The 12,503-nt window shown below is 48.2% G+C and overlaps 1 protein-coding gene across 13 annotated transcripts in view; it reads left to right on the plus strand.

The window, feature by feature from the left end:
- Positions 1-12,503, plus strand: part of myo6a (myosin VIa) — a 30,367-nt gene that overhangs the window by 4,199 nt on the left and 13,665 nt on the right. For all 13 annotated transcript variants that reach the window (XR_004342123.1, XM_032584813.1, XM_032584817.1 and 10 more), the window contains exons 2-18: positions 1,585-1,719; positions 2,321-2,390; positions 2,462-2,535; positions 3,614-3,743; positions 3,824-3,929; positions 4,269-4,324; positions 4,394-4,491; positions 5,130-5,294; positions 6,112-6,192; positions 7,620-7,800; positions 9,203-9,347; positions 10,085-10,242; positions 10,311-10,402; positions 10,546-10,618; positions 10,693-10,820; positions 11,888-11,983; positions 12,096-12,266. Coding sequence is in view for 12 of the 13 variants with exons in the window: in XM_032584813.1 (XP_032440704.1) it covers positions 1,603-1,719; positions 2,321-2,390; positions 2,462-2,535; positions 3,614-3,743; positions 3,824-3,929; positions 4,269-4,324; positions 4,394-4,491; positions 5,130-5,294; positions 6,112-6,192; positions 7,620-7,800; positions 9,203-9,347; positions 10,085-10,242; positions 10,311-10,402; positions 10,546-10,618; positions 10,693-10,820; positions 11,888-11,983; positions 12,096-12,266 (1,941 nt within the window). In the remaining variant the exon portion in view is untranslated. The remainder of the gene's footprint in view (positions 1-1,584; positions 1,720-2,320; positions 2,391-2,461; positions 2,536-3,613; positions 3,744-3,823; positions 3,930-4,268; positions 4,325-4,393; positions 4,492-5,129; positions 5,295-6,111; positions 6,193-7,619; positions 7,801-9,202; positions 9,348-10,084; positions 10,243-10,310; positions 10,403-10,545; positions 10,619-10,692; positions 10,821-11,887; positions 11,984-12,095; positions 12,267-12,503) is intronic.

The raw sequence follows: 12,503 nt of genomic DNA on the forward strand, positions 1-12,503 counted from the left end.
TACGGGTCGCGCTAACCGCTACGCCACCACGGCACGCCCTAGTTCATATTTTTTAATCTGTTCTCCAGCTGTCAGATCAGAGCAAAGAGTTTTTCTATCCATTTCTCTGATCATTCATGGACCTTCTTTAGAAATGTGGACTGTGGACGCCAACATTAGAATTAGCTGCTACACGTTAGCATTGAGTTGCTATTTTTGGCTAGCTTAGCTTTTGACAGACTAGCTGCTTTTAGCACAACTTTAACACAATAGTGTTTTCCAGCATCAGATTGGTTTGAAGCAGAAATGAAATCCAGAGGAAAACAGAAGCGGCTTCCTCACTGTTAGTGGATGTACAGTAACTGTGCATTACATTTACAGCAGTACCAGAAACATGCGAATAGGAAGGTTCCAGGAGGAACTATTGCCTGTGAAAAAAACATCTTTCATTGTGTTGGAAGGAAAATAATTAGTGTAAACTCTTTAATGAGTTGAACTGGACGTGATTAATGAATGAACTCGTTAAAGTCCTGGTTAAATCCAACCCTCTGCTGGTCTTCCTCATCTTCATCCTCATTGGTTCCTCAGGTGAGCTCAGGTGTGCCAGTCTAAAAGGCCAGATCTTCCTCATGATGATGATGGTGCAGCTCAGGTTCTGCAGGTGACCCAGGGGAACCGCCCTGATCCACGGTACCGGGCCGAGCCCAGACCGAGCGCAGTGGTTTGTCCGCCGGGTTGAATGGCGGGTCGACCCAAACAGAACTGACTGGACACCAGCAGCTGATTGGAGGAGCTGATCCAGTCTTCAGATGGATTATTGTGCCAAAGAACCGGGCCCAGCGGTTCTGCAGGCACAGCCCTTTGAAGGAGGCGTGATTCTGGCTCTAGGGGGCGCTAGAGCTGCTCACCAGCGGCTCACAGAGGATCAGGGTTAACATGTTGAAATTGACAGGAAATGATGTCATTGGAAGACGTTAATGGCAATACTTGTAACAGCAGCTATAGTCTCCAAAAATAAAGGGGAAAAAATTCCATAAAATGGATTCAGCTTTAAGCTACATGCTGTAGGCTACATGCTGTAGGCTAGCTGTTGTAAGCTAGCTGCTGTAGGCTAGCTGATGTAAGCTACATGCTGTAGGTTACATGCTATAGGCTAGCTGATGTAAGCTACATGCTGTAGGTTACATGCTGTAGGCTACATGCTATAGGCTAGCTGATGTACGCTACATGCTATAGGCTAGCTGATGTAAGCTACTTGCTGTAGGCTACATGTTATAGGCTAGCTGCCGCCCTAAAACAGTCTCTCTGCTGCCAGGTCCATGGTTCTTTTCATGACCCGATTTGGGCCAGGATCAATTCAGAACCGGCCCACACCATCACCCCTGTACCATCGTGCTCAATAATCTGATTTGGAGCTGCTGTGTTTCTGTCAGTAGAACCAGAACCGGATTGTTTTATTAGAACACTGAAGATAGTCCGGATAAAAGAAATCCAGAACCGGAACAAACCCAAAATAATCTGAACAGAACCCCCCCCCCCCCCCCCCCCCACCCCACCCCCACCCCCACCTTTCTCTCCTAACCTAATTGGGTCTTGTTGTTCCAGAACCGCGGTATCGCCGCCATGGAGGACGGGAAGCCGGTGTGGGCGCCTCATCCGACGGACGGGTTCCAGCTGGGAACCATCGTTGACATTGGCGCCGACAGCCTCTCCATTGAGCCGCTGAAGCAGAAGGGAAAGGTCAGAGGTCATCAGGGTTCATTAAGGGGCGGGGCCAATGCGCGTGTCACTGGAAGATGAAAGCTGTTCAGTTTGCTTTTGATTTTGGACACAAATTAATTTTTTTGAAATTATTTTATTGGTTCTGGCTGATTAATTTAAGCCTCTAAAATGGTGCTAATGTCAGTAGGTCTTTGCCGGATCTCGGTTCTGGTCTGTTCCGGATCTCGGTTCTGGTCCTGACAAATGGCTGAGGAGCTGTGATCTCTGACCTCAGAAGGCGTTTCCCTCTGAAGGGCCTGCAGACCATCTGACATGGCTCTCCATCAATCCCACAACACACCATGAAGCTTTTAATGGACCGTTGCCATGGTAACCCCTGCAGCGGGAATCCTGCTGATAATATAGGAAATAGTGCCCCCTTCATTTCTGGAGGGGGACTGCCATGTGGGCGGTCCCCGCCCCTTCCCGTTTGCTGCAGCCAGGTGTATTTGCTCTTTGTTGACTGATGGAGCTCCTCCTTCTGCTCCTCTGGTCAGGATCAACAGATTGTCTTTATTGCCCCCCGGTGTCTGTTTGCTGCCACTACAGTCTCATTAATTTGTCGTTTTTCCTCCTGTAGACGTTTCTGGCTCCCGTCAACCAGGTTTTCCCCGCTGAAGACGACATCAACAAACATGTGGAGGATAACTGTGAGTTTCTGCTGCTGTTCTGCCTCCCTTGCTGTAGATGGCGCTGTGATAAACCTGTCTCTGCCTCTCAGGCTCTCTGATGTATCTGAATGAAGCCACTCTGCTCAACAATGTCCGGGTTCGCTACAGCAAGGACAAAATCTACGTGAGTTCAGATTTACGGGTTAAAATGTTCTGGTTGAAGATTTTTATTTTTGTTTCCATTAGTTTTAACCATTTGTTAAAACTAACAAATGGTTAGTTTGTTTGGCTTTTTTTGTACAAACCGGGAGAATAAAAATAGGCAATTTGTAAGAAAATCTGAGAAAAGCATCTCAGTTTTTAGAAAATATAAATTTAGAGCAAATGAACGACCAAACGAGTTTAAACGTTGGCAGAGATTCAGTAAACACAATAAGATCCTCTGCATAGCCACAGGACGCTAGCGTTGAGCTAAACCCAGTTTTTATTCACAGTAATCCGAACTGGACTCTGGTTCTGCTGCAGAGAGGCCATGTGTTCAGGAGCAGAATCTCAAAATAACAACAAACCTTCATCTTAAAACAAGAAATAAGAAACCTTTCTAATTTTAGTAAGTTGAGTTTTCTATGTCATGCTAATGAGAAACTTCCTGGTAATAAAATATAAACGGGGTTCATATGGCGCCTCCATCGCTCACTGTTTCAACAAGGAGAGATTTCAGTTTTAACCAGACTGATTATGTCAAGTCTCATCTTTCTAAAACAAAAGTTTTTCGTTCTGATACTTCTTGCATTTTGAATTTAATTCCAAGCTGTTTTACGTACCGCCACCTGCTGGTGAAATGTGGAACAGCAAGGACTAAAACGACCATAAAATTCCCACTGACAGAAATAAAAACTGAGCTCTTTTTCACTAATTCAGTTCATTTCAGTTTGTTTTGTCAATGCAGTTTCAGGTAGTTTTCCTTTCTTTGCTAAAGTTTTATTTCAGTTAACAAGCTAGTTTTTACTTTGTTAGTTTTTATTAACTATAATAAACTTATTCAAGACTGTTCAATACCTCCTGAATAATCCACTGCTTTTTGGTGAGAAATGATTGAAAACATTTTTAATTAACCTGAAGGAGACAAACGGAACCATCTGGGTCAGTTCTGCTGCAGCGCGTCAGCAGGAAGTGAGTCAGATCCTCACTTCCTCCAGCTGCAGGTTTTGCCCAGAGACTCACCTGTCTCCTTCGTCTCCTCCGTCTCGTGTCCTCCCCAGACATACGTGGCCAACATCCTGATCGCCGTCAACCCGTACTACGACATCCCCAAGCTCTACTCGGTGGACACCATCAAGCAGTACCGGGGCCGGTCGCTGGGGACGCTGCCGCCACACGTCTATGCCATTGGTGAGAGCGTCTCCAGGGCGTCCTCTGCAGAGGGGTGGCTTGGGGCGGAGCCGGCTAATCCTCCATGTGTTGCTCTGCAGCTGACAAGGCGTACCGGGACATGAAGGTCCTGAAGATGAGCCAGTCCATCATCGTGTCCGGAGAGTCCGGTGCCGGCAAGACAGAAAACACCAAGTTTGTTCTCAGGTAGGCTAGGATGAGACTTCCTGTCTAGCTCAACGGCACTTCCTGTTTGGGACCAAGAGCTGGAGGAACTGAAGCCCAGCTCAGCCGGTTTTGAGGTTCTGATCAGCTGCACCTTTGGCTCTATCAGAGCAACGTCAGAGGCCCGGCAGACCTGACTGACCTGATTGGTCAGGCTGAGTTCTAATGTAGTCTGCACACAGCGAAGGCGCCGTTTGACTTGCGGCTAAGACTGGTTAGAAAGCGGATTTGTTAGAGTGCTGTTTGACTTGTTATAATTTTGTTTGGACTCGTTACAACGGACTCGCATCAGAACGTCTCTGACTCTCCTCTGGTCTCCAGGTACCTAACGACTTCATACGGGACGGGACAGGATATCGACGAGCGGATTGTGGAAGGTAAGGAGGATTTTTTCTTTGTGGGTAACGAACTCGTTCAGTACTAACCGAGCCATCTGATTGGTGCAGCCAACCCCCTGCTGGAGGCTTTTGGGAATGCGAAGACCGTTCGGAACAACAACAGCAGCCGCTTCGGGAAGTTTGTGGAGATCCACTTCAACGAAAAGGTGACTTGCTCCATTTCATTGCAATAGGCCGTCAGTGTTTTAGTTTGAGTCTTGCAGGAAACCAGAACATTGATGTTTCAGTTGAGAACTACAGGACCAGCAGGACTTGGTAAACATGTCTGGTTAGTGAGACCTCTGGATCCGTTTGGCCGACACTATAAACCACAGACATTATGAATCGGGGGTACCCAAGGGCTCGGTGCTTGGCTCCCTTCTTTTTAAACATCCTTCTCAGTTGTCTTGGTTTGTCTTTGCTGCAGGTGATTCTCTAGTTATTGTCTCTAAAATTATTCTATGGTCATTTTGTTTCGGACATGTCCTCAGGATGAAATGCCATCACCAACTGAGAGATGATTGGCTTAAACTGCTTCAGTCACAGTGAAGCATGAATTCATTGCCAGACATGGAGAGGTTTGACTCAATGCGTTCTGGCATGCCTCAAGGCTCGCTTGTTGGATCCAGACCATATTTCAGCAAATTTTTGTAGCTAAGCTCTACCATCGTCTTCCTGAGCATTGTTCCCAGTTTCTGCCATTCTCCTCTCTGCTGCCTCTGGCCCAGTACAATCAGGCTGCATTTGACTTTTGACCCCTCGGAGGACAGATTTCTGAACAAGTGTGTTGTCTGTTTCCCACCAGAATGCGGTCGTCGGTGGATTCGTGTCCCACTACCTCCTGGAGAAGTCCCGGATCTGCACACAGGGCTCCGAAGAGAGGAACTACCACATCTTCTACCGCCTGTGCGCCGGAGCGCCGGAGGACATCCGCCAGAAGTTCCATCTCAGCTCCCCGGACACCTTCAGGGTAGGAACGTCAGCCGCCTGCTAAAGGGCCAATCAGAGTTCCAGAATCAGAGCGGCAACCAAACCTGGAGCCTGGTAGTGCCGAGAGCCTTTGGGTCCAAATTAGAGACTCACCTGGCATGACTAGAGCGTCCAGCAGGCCTCAGCAGGTCCGGCCCGATCCGATTCGATCCGGTCTTTACATGTTGAGGTGTTGGGATGCAGCATTGCTCCATCTCCTGCAGCCAGTCACCATGCAGACCTCTGCAGCACATTCTGTCTGTTTATTGTAAATCAGATGCTCAGAAAGGGAACTGCCTCGGCTTTCTGTGAACACAGAGAAGAATTATTGAGATTGGTAAAGTCTGTTTCCACTTAGCAGAGCAAACAGAGCACCAAATGTAAGGCTGAGTTTCAGCCTGCTGGAGAAATGAGGCAGGTCTGATTCTGCAGGGAACATCCTGACCTGTCCTGCAGCTGCACCTTCTGTCCTGAACACCAGGGGGCAGCAGAGGACAGAGCCTGCTGCACTGTCTGTCCTGAACACCAGGGGGCAGCAGAGGACAGAGCCTGCCTGGAGGAACACTATGACTATGTTAAAAATTATTAATGTTCTCCAGACTGGAAATATTGACTAAATTAAATGTTTATTTTTTTTCAGTGTTGCTGCAGCAACACATTTCAACTGCTTAAACAAGATTTAATGAATTAAATCTTAATTGAGTTTTAATTTAACTTGATGTGACATAATTCTTTATAAATGGTTGTGATTTATGAAATGTGATTTTCTGGAAATGGAGATGCATATTGATGGTTTTGTGCCTTTGCCTCTGCTGCAGTATCTGAACAGAGGATGCACTCGCTTCTTCGCCACCAAAGACACGGATCAGCAGATCCTGCAGAACCGGAAGAGTTCAGAGGTAAACCTGCTCTGGCTGCAGACAGATCAGCGTTAATGGTAATAATAATAATAATAAACAGCTATTAGCATTTGCTGGTTTGTGCTCGTCTCCAGAGGGGCTTAAGCAGCAGAACCGAACAGGAAACCCGTTTAGTTATTTTCAAGGCTCCAAAGTTAGATTAATCAAAGTTTGACATTGTTTTTATTGTTTTTCATTTTTATCCTGTTATCCTAATCAGGATACTGTATTTAAGTCAACATGTTTTCATTTGATTGTTTCTATGGTTTCTAATATGTTACAGTTTTGATCTCTGGGTCACTTTTAATAACAATAATAATTATTATCTGCCAGCGCCTTTCAAACCCCCAAGACCTTTTACAACATTAAAAACACAAATTAAACAGCAAAAATGGCTACAAGACACAAAACCACAAAATAACGGCACAGTTAAAGTGAGAAGAACCTGAACAGACGAGCTTTGAGTCGACGTGCCGGATGTCAGGAGGAGCAGCGTTCCTTTTCCCCTCGCTGCTGAGACGGACAAGAGGCTCTGAGGATGATGAAGAGGAAGAACGAAGGTGAACGGGTGGCGATGAGCAGCGGATCAGACCGATAAGGAGGGGAAAGGTTATGAACTGAATGGAAACAGGATTTAAAGTGAAGTTGCTGTAAAATACAGTGATGTGGTGAAATGAGGCCAGCAGAAACTGGAACCAGTATAAGTTTACAGACAGATTTATGAGGCAGAGCAACCAGGAGGGAAATACAGGAATCAATGAGAGAAATGACCAGAATATGGAGGCAGAGAGCAGAGAGGGAAATATTACAGAGGTGGAAATGAGCAGATAAATGATATTATTATTAATGAGAGAAAAGAGAGAGCTTCTAAGAATGACACGTTTAACCTGAGGGTTGGAGAGTGTTGGTGATTCTGTGCTGTGACCAGGATGAGATCCGGACTGAAACCTTTAATCACATTTATTTATACTTACTTATGTCAGATTGGATGTTTTCTGGGAAAGCTGACTCTGATCGACCTGGCCAGCCAGACATCCACCAACGATATTCACAGAATGAAGTTACATTTCAATTGCCTCAAGGACAGTTTTACAGAAATTAGGCTGGACACTTTGTCTCCACGGTGACGGTGAAGCTCTCAGCCAATCAGATTCCTCTACAGAAATAAAAGGAAACATCAGAATAACTGGGAGCGTCAGCAGAATGAACAGGTGAAGGTGGTAAATAAATAAAAATGTCCAGGTTAGAACCTGCAGAGACTGAATCTACCTGGAATCAGGTGATAGGTGGCGCTCCTGAGCCAGAAACCATTCCAAAGACGATTGAGGAGCATCAGTAGGAGGAGAAACGTTCAGATTAAGGTTTGAACAGTGAAACGGCGCCCTCTTCAGGCCGGGGGTTCATCACAGGGTGCGTTGTTTCCTCAGCACAGCAAAGCCGGCCCGCTGAAGGACCCGCTGCTGGACGACCACGGAGACTTCACCAGGATGAGCGTCGCCATGAAGAAGATCGGCCTGGGCGACACCGAGAAGCTGGACCTGTTCCGGGTGGTGGCCGGCGTTCTGCATCTGGGCAACATTGACTTCGAGGAGGCCGGAAGCACCTCAGGTGAGCCGCCGAGATTCAGGCACAGACTGATGAACAGGACCTGCTGGTTCCCCTGGTTCCTTTGGTTCCTCTGGTTCCCCTGGTTCCTTTGGTTCCCCTGGTTCCCGTGGTTCCTCTGGTTCCTTTGGTTCCCCTGGTTCCTCTGGTTCCCTTGGTTCCCCTGGTTCCCCTGGTTCCTCTGGTTCCCCTGGTTCCTTTGGTTCCTCTGGTTCCTCTGTCTCAGAGTTTGGGTCGGTTCTGTTCAGCTCGGTATTTAAAGGTCCCCTGCAGAACAGCCTGGTTCCGGTTAAAGCAGGGGCCACCAACACGGGGCGCGCGGGCCCCCGGTCGCCTGAGTAGCAAGTTCTAAACATAGTTGTTGCCCAACAATGATTGAATAAAATGTTTTTACATTGAAGTAATAACATTTATTTATTTTTAGAATAAAACAAGTTTAAAATAAATTGCTCTTTTCTAGGGTTAAAGGTCAGGGTCATGCGCAGACGCCTGTTCCCTCTCTGGTACCTTCAGATTTGCCTTTAAGAAATAAAAGAAAAGAATAATTTCTATTATCCAACGCTCTTTACTATTAACAAAACTGTGGAGAAAAAAAAATCTTTTGTGTCAAAACATTGTGTACTTAGTGCAGCATCAGTGTGAGTCTGTGGGGGTCAAAGGGCAGGCCGAAGCCTAAATCTTATTGGTCAGTTTGCTCATTTATTGGGCGGCTTGGCTTTTCTCTGTAGCTAAAAATGAATGTTTGGAGTTTGAACCTCCTGTAGCTCTAAGATTCAACCGGAGCTTTTTACCACGTGCGGTTCTGACGGGCGTGCCCTTTGACCCCCACAGACTCTCACTGATGTACACGATGTTTTGGCACAAAAGATATTTTTTCTACACAGTTTTGTTAATAGTAAAGAGGGTTGGACTATAACTATTCTTTTCTTTTTTTTATTTAAAGGAAAATCTCAAGGTCTCACAGCTGCAGCTGCCGCAACAATCAAACCGTCATTCTGGGTCATTCAGAATCAGAAAAGCTCCAGCAGGGAATCAAAGTTAAAACTCTGAACTAAGAACTTCTGATCACATAAAAACGATAATCCATATCTGCCTGGTAAATCACTACTGATGACTACATTAGTAAGATCAGGCAGCATGTAATCATACATGTCTGATTGTTATAAAGGCTGAGCCAAGAAAATTCATGTTTGTATCAAACAAGCTGCCCTTCGTGTTGCTCTGAACCGTGAAGCAGCTCCCAGCCTCAGGCTGGTGACCCCTAACCTATGACAGACTCCAGTTTAACCAGATCAACAGCAAAACCAAGGATTTTCCCTCCTCATTGTCTTGCAGGCGGCTGATGATTTTCCCTCCTTCTTGTCTTGCAGGCGGCTGATGATTTTCCCTCCTTCTTGTCTTGCAGGCGGCTGCACCATCAGGAACCAGTCGGGCCAGACGCTGCAGCACTGTGCTGAGCTGCTGGGCCTGGAGCAAGACGACCTCAGGGTCAGCCTCACCACCAGGGTCATGCTCACGTCAGCAGGGGGCGCCAAGGGGACGGCCATCAAGTAAGAGCTGCTGCTCACCAAACACACACACACATACTTTTGCGTGGCTGTCTTTGTGGGGACTTTCCATTGACTTCCATTCATTTCTACGGCCTAATCCTAACCCATACCCTATCCTAACTCTAACCAAAACTCAGTTCACATCTTAGTCCTAAATCTGACCCCTGACCCAAAAACAGGATTCAATCTCTGAAGTAGTTTTCTTTCTCTCATATCATCGTTTGATTTTGTTTAAATAAAATGCCTTGAAGGGAAGCAGCATTCTAGCTATGCTACCTATGTTAGCTGTGCTAGCTGTACTACCTGTGCTAGCTGTGTTACCTCTATGTTAGCAGTGTTAGCTGTGCTACCTGTGCTACCTCTATGTTAGCTGTACTACCTGTGCTAGCTGTGCTACCTCTGTTAGCAGTGTTAGCTGTGCTACCTATGCTAGCTGTGCTAGCTATGCAGACACAGAATATTCTGCAGTGAATGAGTGATTCTGAGGCCTGGTAGCTGTCTGGTTTCTCCCTGCAGCAGATCAGTTTGGGTTTTGCGATTCGATTGGTTCAACAATTAACGGCATGACTCCTCTTAGCTTCTGCAGTCAGCAATGCTTTTTGCTGAAAGACCCGATCTTTGGTCGACCCCGACACGCTCCGGTTCCTGGCAGCTGCTGCTAACCTGATTGTCAGGCCGGGAGCTCTCTCTCCCTAGTGAAGTCTGTAAAGGTCAGAGGTCACCCCGTGTCTCCCCAGGGTGCCCCTGAAGGTGGAGCAGGCCAACAACGCCCGGGACGCACTGGCCAAGGCCACCTACAGCCGGCTCTTCGACCACGTGGTGACGCGGGTCAACCAGTGCTTCCCCTTCGACTCCTCGGCTAACTTCATCGGCGTGCTGGACATCGCCGGCTTCGGTCAGTCCACGATGAGGAAGAGGGGTCGTGGGAGGGAGATGATCTCTGACCTTCTCTCTGTCTTCCAGAATACTTTGAACACAACAGCTTTGAGCAGTTCTGCATCAACTACTGCAACGAGAAGCTGCAGCAATTCTTCAACGAGCGCATCCTGAAGGAGGTGAGCTGCTGCCATGACAACGGACCCGGTCGCTTAGGTTCTGGTTTCCGCGATCTCCTGGCAGCACCCAGGAAGCTGGAAGCAGCATCGCCTGTCCTGATTGGACGGTCTCTCTCACCGTCATGGTCTGGTTTACTCTGCAGGAACAAGAGCTGTACCAGAAGGAGGGGCTGGGGGTCAACGAGGTTCACTACGTGGACAACCAGGACTGCATCGGTAGGTCCCTCTGGACGGCCTGCAGCTGCTGCTTCCTCCTCCTCTTCATCAGGGCGTCTCCTCTGTCTCTGCAGACCTGGTGGAGGCCAAGCTGGTGGGCATTCTGGACATCTTAGACGAGGAGAACCGCCTGCCTCAGCCCAGTGACCAGCACTTCACCGACACGGTTCACAACAAGCACAGGAACCATTTCCGCCTCACGGTGAGTCCCGCTGCTTCAGCTAAAGCCTGGAACCAGTGGTTTGCTAAGTACGCCCTGCCAGCTCACAGACCCTCATGGATAATCACAATATCATTGGGGAACGAACCGGACTTTACCTAGAAAGTCCGGATCGGTTGGTGAGGTGTGAACCCTAGACGACCTCTGACCTCTGGTCCTCCAAACCTCGGTCTGGGTTCAGTTTGAATGTGAACGCGAAGCAGACCGGAGACCGATCCAAAGGCAGGAAGTGGACTACAGCGAAGGACATTCTGGGTAAATACAGCCAAAGCTAATGTGCTAGCTTAGCACTAGCAGCAGAAATGGCTCCTGGTCTTCAGCCAAAGACTAAAGAGAAATCCTCCAACCGCTGAAATCTTTTTTTTTTTTTTTTCTTCTCCGAAGAGTTTTTGCGGCGCTAGTGGCTCGTATTTTTTCTACAGTAGGCAGACAGGAAGGAGGATGAGGAGAGGGGGAAGACATGCGGTAAAGGTCGTCGGGACTGGGAGTCGAACCTGCGACGTCCGCGTCGAGGACTAAGGCCTCCAAACGTGGGGAGTGCTAACCCCCTGCGCCACCACAGCACGCCCCGCCTCCATCTTGTTTCCATCTGGTGAAACAGGAAGTTGCTCTCAGAGTCTTCAGAGGTTTTTGTGTGGTATCCTTCAGTGGTTCTTGGTGCAGCGCCCCCACAGGCCAGGAGGGGAACAGGTTGGTTTGACTCAGAGAACCACAGCAGCTGGAGGTGGAGCAGATGGTGGAGTTCTGGTTCCAGTAGAACCGGGTCTACCGGACCGTCAGGAGGGAAACAGACTTAGAGGCCAGAAAACGACTAGAAGCTGTGATCATTTAAAGATGAGTTTAGTTTCTTGAAATAATGAAAGATTTTTATCTCCACATCCAATGATCAGCTGGTGAAGGAAGTACTTTGTGTTTTCAAAACAAAAGACCTGAATGTTACTGCTTAAATTCTCTAGTCTGAACTGGAACCATCTGTAGATGAAATCTGTTCAGTCGGTTCTGGTGGTTCTGGGAAAACGTCCTGATGACTCTGTCTCTGTGTCCCGCAGATTCCCAGGAAGTCCAAGCTGGCCGTCCACCGGAACGTCCGGGACGACGAAGGTTTCATCATCCGCCACTTCGCCGGAGCCGTGTGCTACGAGACGGTGGGTTGAGCAGAGGAGCCGGCAGCCCAGTCCGTCCGGATCACCTGAACCTGGTCTGGCTGCCTGGTCGGACCCCTGCAGGGTCTGATCGTGTCCTTGTGTCTCTCATCAGACCCAGTTTGTGGAGAAGAACAACGACGCGCTGCACATGTCCCTGGAGAGCCTGGTGAGCGAGTCCAAGGACCGCTTCGTCCGCCGGCTCTTTGAGAACGCCGTCAGCAGCCGAGACGCCAAGCAGAAGGCCGGGAAGCTCAGCTTCATCAGCGTCGGAAACAAGTTCAAGGTGAGCCGGACGCCGAGAACAACCTCTGACCCTCTGCGCTCCGTCGCCCACCCTGACCTGACGGGCTTTGATAGGCTCTGGTTCCTGTCAGCTCCTGTGTTTCTATGGTAACCGCATCCTGTGAATGCTTGCGTGTCCTCGATGTGCGTGAGACTCTGATAGCAGCTTTCAGAGTTTAGTGTTGCCGGTCGGTGGGCCAAATGTTTCACCACCCTGACCCTGTTTGACCCGAAGCAG

The sequence above is a fragment of the Xiphophorus hellerii genome, chromosome 15 (genome assembly GCF_003331165.1).
Source record: "Xiphophorus hellerii strain 12219 chromosome 15, Xiphophorus_hellerii-4.1, whole genome shotgun sequence".
NCBI classification, from domain to species: domain Eukaryota; kingdom Metazoa; phylum Chordata; class Actinopteri; order Cyprinodontiformes; family Poeciliidae; genus Xiphophorus; species Xiphophorus hellerii.